The sequence below is a fragment of the Myotis brandtii genome, unplaced genomic scaffold (genome assembly GCF_000412655.1).
Source record: "Myotis brandtii unplaced genomic scaffold, ASM41265v1 scaffold276, whole genome shotgun sequence".
NCBI lineage: Eukaryota > Metazoa > Chordata > Mammalia > Chiroptera > Vespertilionidae > Myotis > Myotis brandtii.
The window spans coordinates 2,338,847-2,351,602 of record NW_005360509.1 but is presented as its reverse complement, the minus strand read 5'-3'; the positions used below and the strand labels follow the sequence as shown (position 1 = coordinate 2,351,602).

Sequence of the window (12,756 nt, the reverse complement as noted above, 5' to 3'; positions counted from 1 at the left end):
TGACCCGGCTCCGGGAGCGAAGGCCGCGGCCAAAGTGGCCCAGACGCGAACGTGGCTCCTTTGCCTAACTTGGGGCTTGGGACGTGTGGCTTAGCTCGCTGGCGCCGCGCGCTTGGGCGATCGCCCGACGGGAAACCCGAGCTTCCCGGCTCTTGACTCCGGGACTATGTTTAGTTTCTAACGTAAACTTGCCCGATTCAAGAGGATTTGCGTAAAAACCCAGCCCGGAGTCCTCGCCCCGCCCCACTGCTGCAGCTGTTGTCGCAGCTGCGGAGCTACGTTTAGTAGGAAGAATTAACTTAAATTAACTTCCGCAGCTCGGTATCCATTTCTGTAATTAGAATTATAATACACACACACACACACACACACACACACACACACACACACACACACACACAAAAGCGGGGGTCGGGGGGGTTAGCTTGCGACTTGAGGAAAAACTCCAAAACGCAACACCGTGTTCCTTCGGAGTGGAGACTTTGGACTAAGTCACTTTGCCAGTGTTAACTTTTGAGCATATGAAAACACAAATTAGTTCTTTACAGAACTTTGGAACAGAAATAGGTGTTCGGTTGAGAATTTAACAAGTGCAAACATTTTTATATCCAAAGGTAAAGGAAGTGTTTCTGAAAATTGCTATTATTTGTTTCATGTCCTGGGAGGCTTTTGATAAAACTTAACCAGAAAAACGTTTTCTTTTCAAACGTGAGGCTTTACTGGCAAGTCAACCCCAACAACGAATTGCCTTTGTCAAGTGCCGAGAACTTTTTGGGTGTGGCGGTCTTAAAAAATCTAACCCTGCCGTCAACCGGAAGTGTGCACAGGAATTGAAAACTTGGTTTAGTTGGAACAGAAGCACCAACTTGAAAATGTACTTTTAAAAAACTGTGCTGGCATCAAAAATATTACATATAGTTAGCTTGAAAAAAGGTGCACTGATTAAATTATTTGGTCTGTATTTGGGAAGCTGGCCAAATACTAGGAAGTGTTTCTAAGATGGGAGTTTTTCCTTAAAGAATAGATCATATCTCCCACAATACTGTCAATTTGAGTGGTGATTCTGTAGAAAAAGTCGTAGGTTATCTTACATTTATTATCACTTTAAAAGTGTTGGACTCTAGGATTCTACCTAGAGTAACCTAATGTAATATCACTATGGATTAATCTTATTTTATAAATGAAACCATAGTATGGAGAGATTTTGAAAAATCTTCTGGTTTGCCGTTGGTGTGTGGGGAAATCCTCTGAGGATTTTTATTTTTCACTTATACCATTTAATCTAGGCTAACATCTTCCTTACATGTATTTCTCCTTTTGTCATAACCCTAAATGATTTTCTATTTAATCAAGCAAAAATAAATAAATAAAATAAATGAAACGACAAAGTCATTGTCACCAACACTCCACTCACTCCCTTGATTTAAAACATTCTGCTCCTTTAGATCTGTACACTGAATCTCCTTGACCTTTGTTGACTGTTTTATTGACTTGCTCATGCATCTGAAATCTTTATGTATTTCATAGAAAGAAGCGTGCTCTGCAAGTCACCCTGTTTTTAAGTTTCATACAACACATATGCCTTCACACCAAAGATCTTCCATTAAATGCTTGAAAAATAGACTCTAGAATGAGTGAGGGTCCTCATAATTTGGAATTCTGAGGTGCCTACGTGGTAATCTTCCCATCCTAAATAAAGAATACCTACATTGCTATATGAAATATTTTCATTTTACCCCAGATTTCTAAATTTCTTTGAGAATTGTGCATTTTCTGAGGTCTTGTTAAAATAAGACAGTTACAGTCTTAATTGTTTGGGGAAAGTGAAAATGGACAGAAAAGTTAGTCATAGCAAGGAATATAATGACAATATCATACATAATTTGCTCCTTGGGATCATAGCACAGTTCCTGATTTGGCTCCCTCTCCACCAGTGTTTATTCCACCCCATACTTTTAGTTTGGTAGGAAAAAAATACACTGACTTTCCTTGTTTTGGAACAACTAGCTGTGAAGCTAAACTCCCTATCCTTGAAAGGCCCAGGATTTCTGGTGGGAGATAAATGCATAGAACAGACTATAACCTCCTTGAAAAGGTAGTAACTTGCCCAATTTACACTACCAATGTTTGGTAGAATTAAGACTAACATCTGCATCTCTTAATTTTAATAATGTCTTGTAGCTTCTAAGTGGAACAGGGTTTTTCAGGGTCTTCTTAACCCCTCTCTGAGTCTTTTAGAAACAAAGATCTTATCTGAACTCACAGTATTTGATAATCATGTACCACCTTTGAGTTATTTTTCATTATTGTCACACATTGTTTTGAGAGTCATACTTCTGGAATGAAAACTATGTGACTCATTTCATAAGTTGAACCAATCATTTATTTCTTTATAGTTGCCTCCCCAACGGAATTTTAGGCTCCTTGAAGATAGGACACTTGCTTTTATTTCTTAATTCTTAAATAGTTTTCAACATTAGTGACATTTGATGAACATTATTGCCATTAACTGATTATATTAAAGCAGTGGTTCTCAACCTTCTGGCCCTTTAAATACAGTTCCTCATGTTGTGACCCAACCATAAAATTATTTTTGTTGCTACTTCATAACTGTAATGTTGCTACTGTTATGAATTGTAATGTAAATATCTGATATGCAGGATGGTCTTAGGCGACCCCTGTGAAAGGGTCGTTCGACTGCCAAAAGGGTCGCGACCCACAGGTTGAGAACCGCTGTATTAAAGGTTGATGATAAATATTGAATGAGCTAAAGAAAAATTCTAGGTAAGGTCACTGTCGGTGCTGACCCAAAAAACTTTATAATTTTAAAAAAACTGTAACTCATTTACAGACTTAAAGAATGCATGATTAAAAGAAAGACTAATAGGAAATACATTAGAACTCAACATATGTGTATTACTTTATAACCCAAATTAAATATTTTTTAAAAGTACTTAGAGCCCCCCCCCCTCCACCAGATACAATATGAGGTTTTGTAGATTCAAAAATCAGTTGTCAACCATTTGACTTATAATTCTCATCAGTTTCTTTGGTCTTATAATAACTGACATTCCTGCATCATTAGAGGAAGACAATGTTGTCAAACAAAACAGACTATTTTTAAACATGTGCTTTGGTTTGCAATGACATGGCATGCCTAAAATAATAAACAGATTTGCACTGGTAAATATGTGCCACTCATCGGGTTTCAACCACTTACCCTAAGTCCCTCAGAACATTTAAGAGATGACGGGATAATATACTCCATACTTCTTGTAGTTTTTAAAACTACATTCAGAATAGAGGGGAAAATTACAGCTTTGTGTAGTTAATAATGGAATTTACTATCCAGAGAAGGTGTTACAGCATGAAAATAATGCTTTCGTGAATGGTTTAGGTAAATTATGAAAGACAGTCTCCTAAAGGGTGATTAAAGGAAACTTGGAAATTGGGAAAGAGTATGTATCATAATTTCAGTGTCACGGAAGGTATATCTTACCAACAACACATTCCAGTGTTTCTCTACAGGGTGCTGTATTGGATGGACTAGAATTTGTGACTTTTCTTTGTGGAATTTCCTACTAAAATCTAAGAACAGATTTAGCTTGGGGGAGGGGAAACTAAGGCAGAGCTTTTCTAATTATTCCCATGATTGAATTTAGTCTGGAAGATGTGGTATAACCAAGGAAAGAATGTAAGAAATAACTTCAAACTCACACAAAGCATTGTGTCCTAAGGTCACTTTGCAGTGCTGAGATCTAGGTAGTGCTTCATTCTTTGCAACCCACAGACTTATTTTTAGATCAAGGGCATAGTGTTTTGCTACATCATAGCTAAATGTTGTTTTCAGAACGTAAGCTTTAAAATTGTTATCCTGGTCAGAGAATGAAATCAGTGGTGCCTATTTTAGACCTGCGTGGAAGAATATAACTCAATACAGTGTCTTAGTCTTGCTCATTAGAGGTTTTGCAGACTACTGTCACCACATCAGCTCTGAAGGATGGTACGGTAACATTTTATCTGATGATGATGGGATTTTTAACTCCAACTAAAACTTTATAGTGTTTTTTTTTTTTTAAGATTCAGCCTTTTCATTTTAGGTATGAGATATTCTTCTTGCTTTTAACTTAAATTTTATAGGGATAAATTTAGATTATTAGAAAAGATAGTTTCCAAACTTAAAAGAAAAACTAAATTAGTTTTAAAAACTACTGTGCTCTGATTTTTGTATAGAGAACTTAGTCACTTCAAGCTTGACTCTGTGCAAGAAATTGTGGAAATATCAGTAAAACTTAATTATAGATTAATTAACTTCAGAGTTTTCTATACTTTTCAGTTAGCCTTTCAACAAATATCTTTCTTTTTTTAAAATATATTTTTATTGATTTCAGAGAGGAAGGGAGAGGGAGAGAGAGAAAAACATCAATGATGAGAGAGAATCATTGATTGGCTGCCTCCTGCATGCCCCCAACTGGGGACCGAGCCCGCAACCTCCGCAACCTGGGCATACTTGCTTGACCGGAATTGAACCTGGGACCCTTCAGTCCTCAGGCCGACGCTCTATCCATTGAGCCAAACTGGCTAGGCAACAAATAACTTTCTTGACAAAGATTCCAGAAGTAAGGGTGCAGTAAGAAATGCTAGTTACTTTCTAAAAAAAAAAAGAAAAGAAAAGAAATGCTAGTTAGAAGTGAAAACAATATTTGGCAATAATAAAGATTAAGAGATGAAGTCGTGTTCCATCAGTTAGTCATCCTCCTACTTTCTGTCCACTTTAGAATGGAATAACTAGTATAGGCTAGGGCTGTAGAAAGATTCACCTATTGAAAATGAATTAGTATTCCTCAATAGTTCCAAGTCACTGAAGTATAGAACTGGAACTGCTTCCCCAGGGTACCTACATTCTTTTGTATCTTGTTTCTATATTGCTATTAAACCAATAGATTTGGTTATCAGTTCTTATTAGGCTGTAAAGCAACATGGGGATATGCAATCTTGTTGATAAGCTCTAGGATTTGAATTAATGTTGGTTATAGTTTGGAAGTTAAAGTTAGTGATCAACTATTGATTAAATGTCACAACTGCTAAATGAATGAACTCAAAGCATGATTCTGGTTGTTCTCTTTGTAGTTTGGTTCCATGAGTAATGGTATCTATTAACTGAGAGATATTTTTGCCAAGTGATACTATCCTGCTGAATAATTTTTAGACACATTCTAAGTAGCTTAAACATATAAGGAACGTTCATTTCACCTTTTGTTGTTCTTTGTCTCCTTATATTTCCTTTCCTAATTAGGAACTAACCACCACCATGTCGAGCAAAAGGGCAAAGACCAAGACCACCAAGAAGCGCCCCCAGCGCGCAACATCCAATGTGTTCGCCATGTTTGACCAGTCACAGATTCAGGAGTTTAAAGAGGCCTTCAACATGATTGATCAGAACAGAGATGGTTTCATTGACAAGGAAGATTTGCATGATATGCTTGCCTCCCTGGGTAATGATCAGTTTTAATATTAATATACTAGACTAGAGGCCCGATGCATGAAACTCGTGCAAGGGCCTTGGCCCTGTTGCCGCCACAGCCAGGGCCTCTGCCGCCTCTGCCTCAGCCCCCGCCCCTGCCTGCTGCAGCTTTGTCCGGAGGGAAGGACATCCAGAAGGACGGCTGGTCTAATTAGCATATTACGCTTTTATTATTATAGATAGGATTTTTGTAATGTCTTTTATGTTTATTTCTTAAGTCTTAAAGTTCTATGAAGCCAATCTAATGATGTTATAGTTTACTAAATAAGATTCAAAGTCTAGAGCAGTGTCTCCCAAAGTGTGGTCCTTGGACCACCTGCAAATTTCTGGCCAGATCTCATGATTGGGCTAGAGGCCAGCTATTTTTGTGTGTATTGCAAGGACTGATCTTGATTATGAGAGCAGTATCATTCCTTTTGATATTACAATGGAATAGAATATAATCTCCACTCTTAATATAGGCCCTGTTCATTAAGAAGACTGTTTTCCTAATAGTTTTGCTATCATGAATGTAAATAGCAAATTATATAAATGGTAAGTCTTTTTTTGTCAAAATGTTTCCTCTGATGAATAGGTGATACATTTTGTGATGTAATCAGAATTATGGCCCTCTTTTTTTATTTAGGAAAAAATCCAACTGATGAGTATCTAGATGCCATGATGAATGAGGCTCCGGGTCCCATAAATTTTACCATGTTCCTCACGATGTTTGGTGAGAAGTTAAATGGCACAGATCCAGAAGATGTCATCAGAAATGCTTTTGCTTGCTTTGATGAAGAAGCAACTGGTAATTACCATGATTTAATTTTTAGTTATGGTAACTAAAATATATAACTTGAAATATGATGACACAATACTCTCAGGTTTATACCATACCTGTTTGTTCAGTTTTGTTTTAGATAGGCTTCTCCTATGGCATCACTCAATTTACTGCCTCTGCATTTAAATATTTGATTTAAAATTTAATGGGTATATTTGAAAGTTTTTAGTAAAGTTATACTCCATAAGGGTTAGGCTCGAAGTAAATATGTATTGAATGAATAACTTTTACCAGTGCAATCTTGGGTAAAGTGTAAATTGCTATAGGCCATGACACCAGTACAGTCCTATGTTTGTTTATCAGGTACCGTTCAGTTCTGAGATTGTTTAAATCTGGTATAAAACTCTCTGGTTTCATATTCCTTTTCTGCATAATAACTGTGTGAGTTGGGGCAAGTTATGTAACTATCTAAATCTCTGTTTTCTTATTTATAAAATGGGCAATAATATTACCTACCTCACAGGGTTGTTGTGAGGATTAAATGAGAAAATGAGACAATAGCATACTGCCTGGCCCAGAGTTAACTCTCAGAAAAACCCAAAAAGATAACTACAGAAATGCCCGATCCTTTGACAGAAGTGTATATAAAGATAAGAGGGCAAGTTTTTAAAAGGAAGGCACACCCTTTGGTTATGCATTACTTGGAGTAGTTTACCAGTAAATAAGCCAAGCACAGTTTGGTAATGGAAGCATACTGTCCCCACTTTGGCTTTCCAGGCTCCCCACAATATGGCCTCTTTTGGCCTATTCAAGTATACCACTCTTGACTTTTATATCATCTTTCTAACCTCCTTCCAAGCTACTCTATGCATTGGTGTCCTAACTTACCTCCACCATTTCTGCCTCTATGTCTCCCTCATCATACCACCTCTCCCTCCTCCTGAACTCGAAACTCTTAACTTTTTTTTCTGGGAGGACTGGGGAAGAGGCAGGCAGAGGAGACTTGCTTTTTTTTCTCCAAAAGACACTTGTGTATTGATTGAATTTTTAAATTGTAAGCAGGTGTTAGTTTTTTTAATGGAGGGGAATAAAACCATAAAAGAGTAAAATGTCTTATCCATTCTTCAAACTCCTCAATTGTCATATTCTTTATAGAGCTTAGTCTATATTTCCCTACTATTTTTTCCTACTCAGAAAATTTAAAGTCTCTTTCTTTTTTTCTTTTTTTTAAATATATTTTTATTGATTTCAGAGAGGCAGGGAGAAGGAGAGAGAGATAGAAACATCAATGATGAGAGAGAATCATTGATTGGCTGCCTCCTGCATGCCCCCTACTGGGGATCGAGCCTGCAACCCTGGGCATGTACTCTTGACCAGAATAGAACCTGGGACCCTTTGGTCCGCAGGTCAACGCTCTATCCACTGAGCCAAACCAGCTAGGGCAGCTTTCCTTTCTTTCCACTTCCAAATAATTTTATTTATCTCTCTTCTGATACATACTGTGTGTACTTACTTCCAATCATCACAGTCTCTCCCTGTTTCCAGGGTAATGGCTGTGTGTCTTCAACGGCATTATTTTCCCATCTCTGTCAGCCCTTCTACCACCCACCACAGTCCATTACACATAGTCAATGATTAGTTCATGTGATAGTTGAATGACTTGGCTATAGATGATGATTTATTTCTACAAGCTGAAAATCTAAGATTTTTGGTACTTGTTTTTTTATCCTCACCCAAGGATAATATATTTCCTATAAAATTAGTTTAAATTATAAGGTCACTTCCCATAAGAAACTCTAGAGCTATGGTTCTTGTTGTTGTTTTTCCAATTCAATCCGAGATTTAAAAAAAAAAAAAAAATAGCCCTGGCCAAGTGGCTCAGTTGGTTGGAGTGTTGTCCCATACACAAAATGGTAGCGGGTTCAGTTCCCAGACTGGGCACATACCCAGGTTTCAGGTTCGATCCCTGGTCCAGGTGTGTGTGTGGGAGGCAACCAATCGATGTTTCTCACATTGATGTCTTTCTCCCTCTCTCCCACTCCCTCCCTTCCTCTCTCTTAAAATCAATTTTAAAAAATAAAAATATCAATGACAGATAATAAATCAAGAGAGACATCAGGACTTTTTTTTTTTTTTTTTTAAGCTCTCTGGATGATTCTGATTGTCATGTGCAGTTAGGTTTTATGAGAAACCTGCTTTCACACTTCCAGAGTAGAAAGCACATCTTTTGGCTCACCACTCCCATCCCCAATTCTTAGCCCAGTGACTGTGACATAATTAATGCTCAAACATTTACTCAGTATTTTTGCACACTCTGGGCCTGGCCATATTTGTTATGAAATCTAAATTAGATTTGTTTAAAAAAAAACCCAAACATTTAAGAATCTCATTTTACATATTAAAAAACAAAGTCAGAGGTAAAGTGAAATATCTGAAATAACATAGCTTGTTAGAACTGGACCTCAAGACTCCAGCATTTTTTCCACTGAAGCACTTTATTGATTTTATAATGTGGTATTGATTTTAATGTTATTTACTTATAGAATAAGTATGACCATTCATGCTACTTTAAAGAACTATAAGGCATAGATTCCTTAATCATACTATATTGCTTTTATTTAGGCATCAGTTTAGCCCCTATTATCAAGAGATCAGGAGATGAATGTGGAGGAAGATTGATAGAGCAGAGCAGGTTAATGCCAATAGGCAACTACCCGTTTTCTAGGCAACTGCTGAGGCTGACTTAACCATGTAGAGACCCTTATTTCATGTATGTGCATATTTATAGTTCTTAGCATAGAGCATGCATAGTCAAGTGTAGATGCTCCTTGTAATTAATCCTCAGAGTAGTATATATTCTGAACCCCAGTTCTTTATTTTTTAGGCACCATTCAGGAAGATTACCTGAGAGAGCTGCTGACAACAATGGGAGATCGGTTTACAGATGAGGAAGTGGATGAGCTGTACAGAGAAGCGCCTATTGACAAAAAGGGAAATTTCAATTACATTGAGTTCACACGCATCCTTAAACATGGAGCAAAAGATAAAGATGACTGAAAAGAACTCCAAATTGCAGCCAAATGTTCTATGTCGCCACATTGGGTATTTCTGAGACTTTCTCTTAGAGTCCATAACATGCCCTAGCTTTGCAGCTTTTGCCTTTCTTGTGGTATTTATTCTCAGCCATTTTGGGCACAGCCATCTCTATAATCAGACTGGAAGTAGGACTCTTTGTTATTTTCAGAATAGAAAATAGGTAATTGAACTTACCAGCCTCCCCCACCCCCCTATAACTGCAATCTACACAGAGTCAGTATATTTTTTCAGAGAAAGTAATTCACTCAATTTTTTTCTGAACCATAATTAAATTTTATGATCAAAACTTACTTGTTTAAACTTCTTTATTTATCAAAATTGACTTTTATTCGTTTTAGTTGCATCTTCCAATGAAAGGTAGATGAGGCAAAAACCTAGAAAATGGTGTGGTTGTTTGACCTTTTCCTTACTTTTACCAGTTTTCCTAACAATCCTATCTCCTCTGCTATTCATTCGTCCCCTCCCAAAGAAATACAAGTTTAACTGCCTTAATTGTGTTTCCTGCACTTTGTCTTCCAATTTTAAAAATAATTTGCTATAGGATTTGCATATATATGATAGTTTTAGTAGCTTTAAATCCTTAAGTTTAACATACCTACCAATGTTCCTCCTTATCTGTCCTAAGCTTTTCGTGTCATTTAAAATTAGACCAGGCCAATAAGTTTAATTTTAATTTGTCCTCATTTTTAAAACTATTTTAGACTCAAAGTGTCTATGGAATGCTACTAACGAGATTTTTTTTATATATATATATTTCAAAATGTTGGAAATACAGTACAGCATTTTTTATTATATAAAACTTTTTTAAACACAGTAATGCATATTGAAATACCATGTTTGTTTATGCAGAGATTCACCATGAGTCCAAGTGTGAATTTTGGACATTCCTGCCCTGCCCACAAACAAAACAGCTGAAGCTAAGTGCTAGGGAAAGTGAGATCATTATTTCAATACTCAAAATAATTTCTGCTGTTTCCAGAAATGCAGGACTGTTTCAGAGTTAATCAGGAAATGGTTGACACTTTCATTTGCTTTGTACTTCAAAAAGCTGAAAGATTGATGAGTTTAAAAGTTGAAGCATTGTGGGGGGAGTTGGTTGAAAAATTTTACAATTAGCCTATAAAGATGAGTAATTGACAATTACTCTAATAACTTTACGTTTTATGCTACTATTAACCAAATTATCCTTGGACAAAATCATTACCTCACTCAATAAATAATTACTGAATGCCTTCAGGGTGGCAGACCTTTGCACTCAGCAAAATAGATGAGTCAGCTTTATAGAACAGGAGTAGAAGGACCAGTACCACGACTGCTCTTGCCCCTTTTAAGTTTAGAATCTTACCACCTGCCTTAAGTACTTTTTCCAGGCTATAGCCATGATGTTAAAATCTTACTTTGCTGAATCGAATTTCCATTTCAACTGAAAAAAAAAATCACTTCTGCTTTAACAGATTTCTAGTGAAGAACAAGTAACATTGTTTTCACTTAGAAAAAAAGTGGTCTCATTTACTAAAATTATTTCCTACAATGCCCCCATTTCCATTTCAGATAACTGCTCAAAAAACTGGCTGCCATTAGGAGCAGTGCATGGTCTCCCCGAGTGAAATAAGTCTCCTCATTTAGTAATAGCATTCTCTATGTAGTAAGTAGGCTTTGCTTAAGGGAAGATGACTGCTTAATAAGAAGCTAAAGCATCTACTCCATCGGTGGAGTTGACTGAAAACCAGTCTCCATGATGAAAATCATACTTGAAACAAACCATTTCAAACGTTCTTTGAAACCAACCTAATAGGGGCAGCATTGTTAGGATTATATTGTCATTTGGACTCCAGATCCCAAATTTTACTTGATCCAGAAGCCTATGACTGGAGAGCAGGAATTGATGAGTGCTACTGGGAAAAAGGGAAGAAAGCCAGACTCTGAGACAAAAGCAAATTCTGAAAAGGAAAGGCAATGATTTTCTACAAAGTAGGAGAAAAAGGACAGCAAGAGGTGTAACACCTAGACTAAGGGAGATGCCGGCAAGTTGTAAGAATCAGAAAACAGTAAAAGGGCTTAAGAGAGGTAGAGCCACAAAACATGAAAACCATAAATTTAAAATTTAGTTCCTCAGTTACATTAAACACATTTGAGAAGGATATGCCATAAATAACCATTTCCCAAGTGCTAGATATTTAGATACTCAGCTTTTCATTAATCTTTTTCTTTTGAATCTTGAGAGGAAAAATATACCTTAAGTTATTTTTTTTTTTTTAGAACAGTGTTACCTAGTAGAACTTTCTGTGATAATGGTCAAGGTACAGTCAGGTTGTCTCAGCTATTAAGGTGGCCAGGGTGAGGATTTATGCAGCGGTAATAGACCATACTTAGAAGAGCAATAAGACAAAGACCTAAGAAGCCAAAATCTTATGTTTGGGGGGAAAATTATTTAAATTATTGGACCAAGAACAGAATGTAACTACGGAAAATCAAATATTTTAGAACCCAGGTATGACTTCTCTGCAGTTGCTTTTCAAATTTTATTGAGAAAATGCATTCAGTTAGGAACTGGACCTTGGGCTGGGACGAGGACCACAGCATCAGCATCCCCTGAAAATACAAATTATCACCTCACCCTCCACCTACTGAATCTGAATCTCTGGGGCTGGGGCTCAAGAATCTTCTACCAGGCCCTCCAGGTTTTTCTTACGCATGCTCCTGTTTAAGAACTGCTGTATAGAGCGCCGAACACAGTGTCTAACATCTAGGAATTTCTGATCAAACATTTCTAGAATATAAATGAGTTATTCATCTCCCCAGCATCAGCACGCATTCAGGCAATCCCAAGTGCTCCATAAAGGTTTGCTGTTAAGCTGCCGATCCTCCCTTCAGAAATAGTGCTGTCCATCTTCTTCCAGCCGAGGGAACTGACGGCCAGCGCCACAAGCAGGAACCGGAACAAAACGTGAATAATGTAGCTTCGCGGGTTCCTTTTCGGCCAAGAGCATTAAGTAATGTGTCTGCGCGACTGTATGCGTGTGTGTTTCTGACATCTCCTTAATGACCCAAAGGAAAGCAAGTAATTTGAATAAAACCTTCTTGTGGTTGGAAAGGGACTGGAACTGCGGTCCCTGTCCTGGCACCGGAAACCTTACAATCTGAGGGTAAGAAAAAGGGAGCCAATGATGCGTCGGATTGGAGTGCAGTTTAAAAGGTTTGCCAGCGGACAGGAGTCCGCGCCCCTTTCCCTTCCCCGGTGTTCCGTGGGACATACCTAAAAAATTACGTGTTTTACCTGAAGTTCAGATTTAACTAGACCCGCTGTGCTTCCACTCGTTGACCGTGGCAGCCCGGGTGGGCGGTTTCCGACCCCCGGGAACCCCTAACCCTGAGG

The 12,756-nt window shown here is 37.6% G+C and overlaps 2 protein-coding genes across 4 annotated transcripts in view; both read left to right on the top strand.

Annotated features, from left to right (window-relative positions):
- Positions 1 to 9,872, top strand: part of LOC102258119 (myosin regulatory light polypeptide 9) — a 10,035-nt gene extending 163 nt beyond the window's left edge. Inside the window, exons 1-4 of one of the 2 annotated variants that reach the window (XM_014541675.1) lie at positions 3,896 to 4,003; positions 5,297 to 5,495; positions 6,150 to 6,311; positions 9,169 to 9,872. In XM_014541675.1, coding sequence (XP_014397161.1) covers positions 4,001 to 4,003; positions 5,297 to 5,495; positions 6,150 to 6,311; positions 9,169 to 9,341 — 537 coding nt within the window. In that variant the 5' untranslated portion in view covers positions 3,896 to 4,000 and the 3' untranslated portion in view covers positions 9,342 to 9,872. Of the gene's footprint in view, positions 1 to 3,895; positions 4,004 to 5,296; positions 5,496 to 6,149; positions 6,312 to 9,168 lie in introns of those variants that run through there. The other variant, XM_005868742.2, reaches the window with a different exon arrangement.
- LOC102257812 (myosin regulatory light chain 12B) overlaps positions 6,223 to 12,756 on the top strand; it is a 24,457-nt gene continuing 17,923 nt past the window's right edge. For both annotated transcript variants that reach the window (XM_005868741.2, XM_014541680.1), the window contains exon 1: positions 6,223 to 6,311. The gene's annotated coding sequence lies outside the window, so the exon portion shown is untranslated. The remainder of the gene's footprint in view (positions 6,312 to 12,756) is intronic.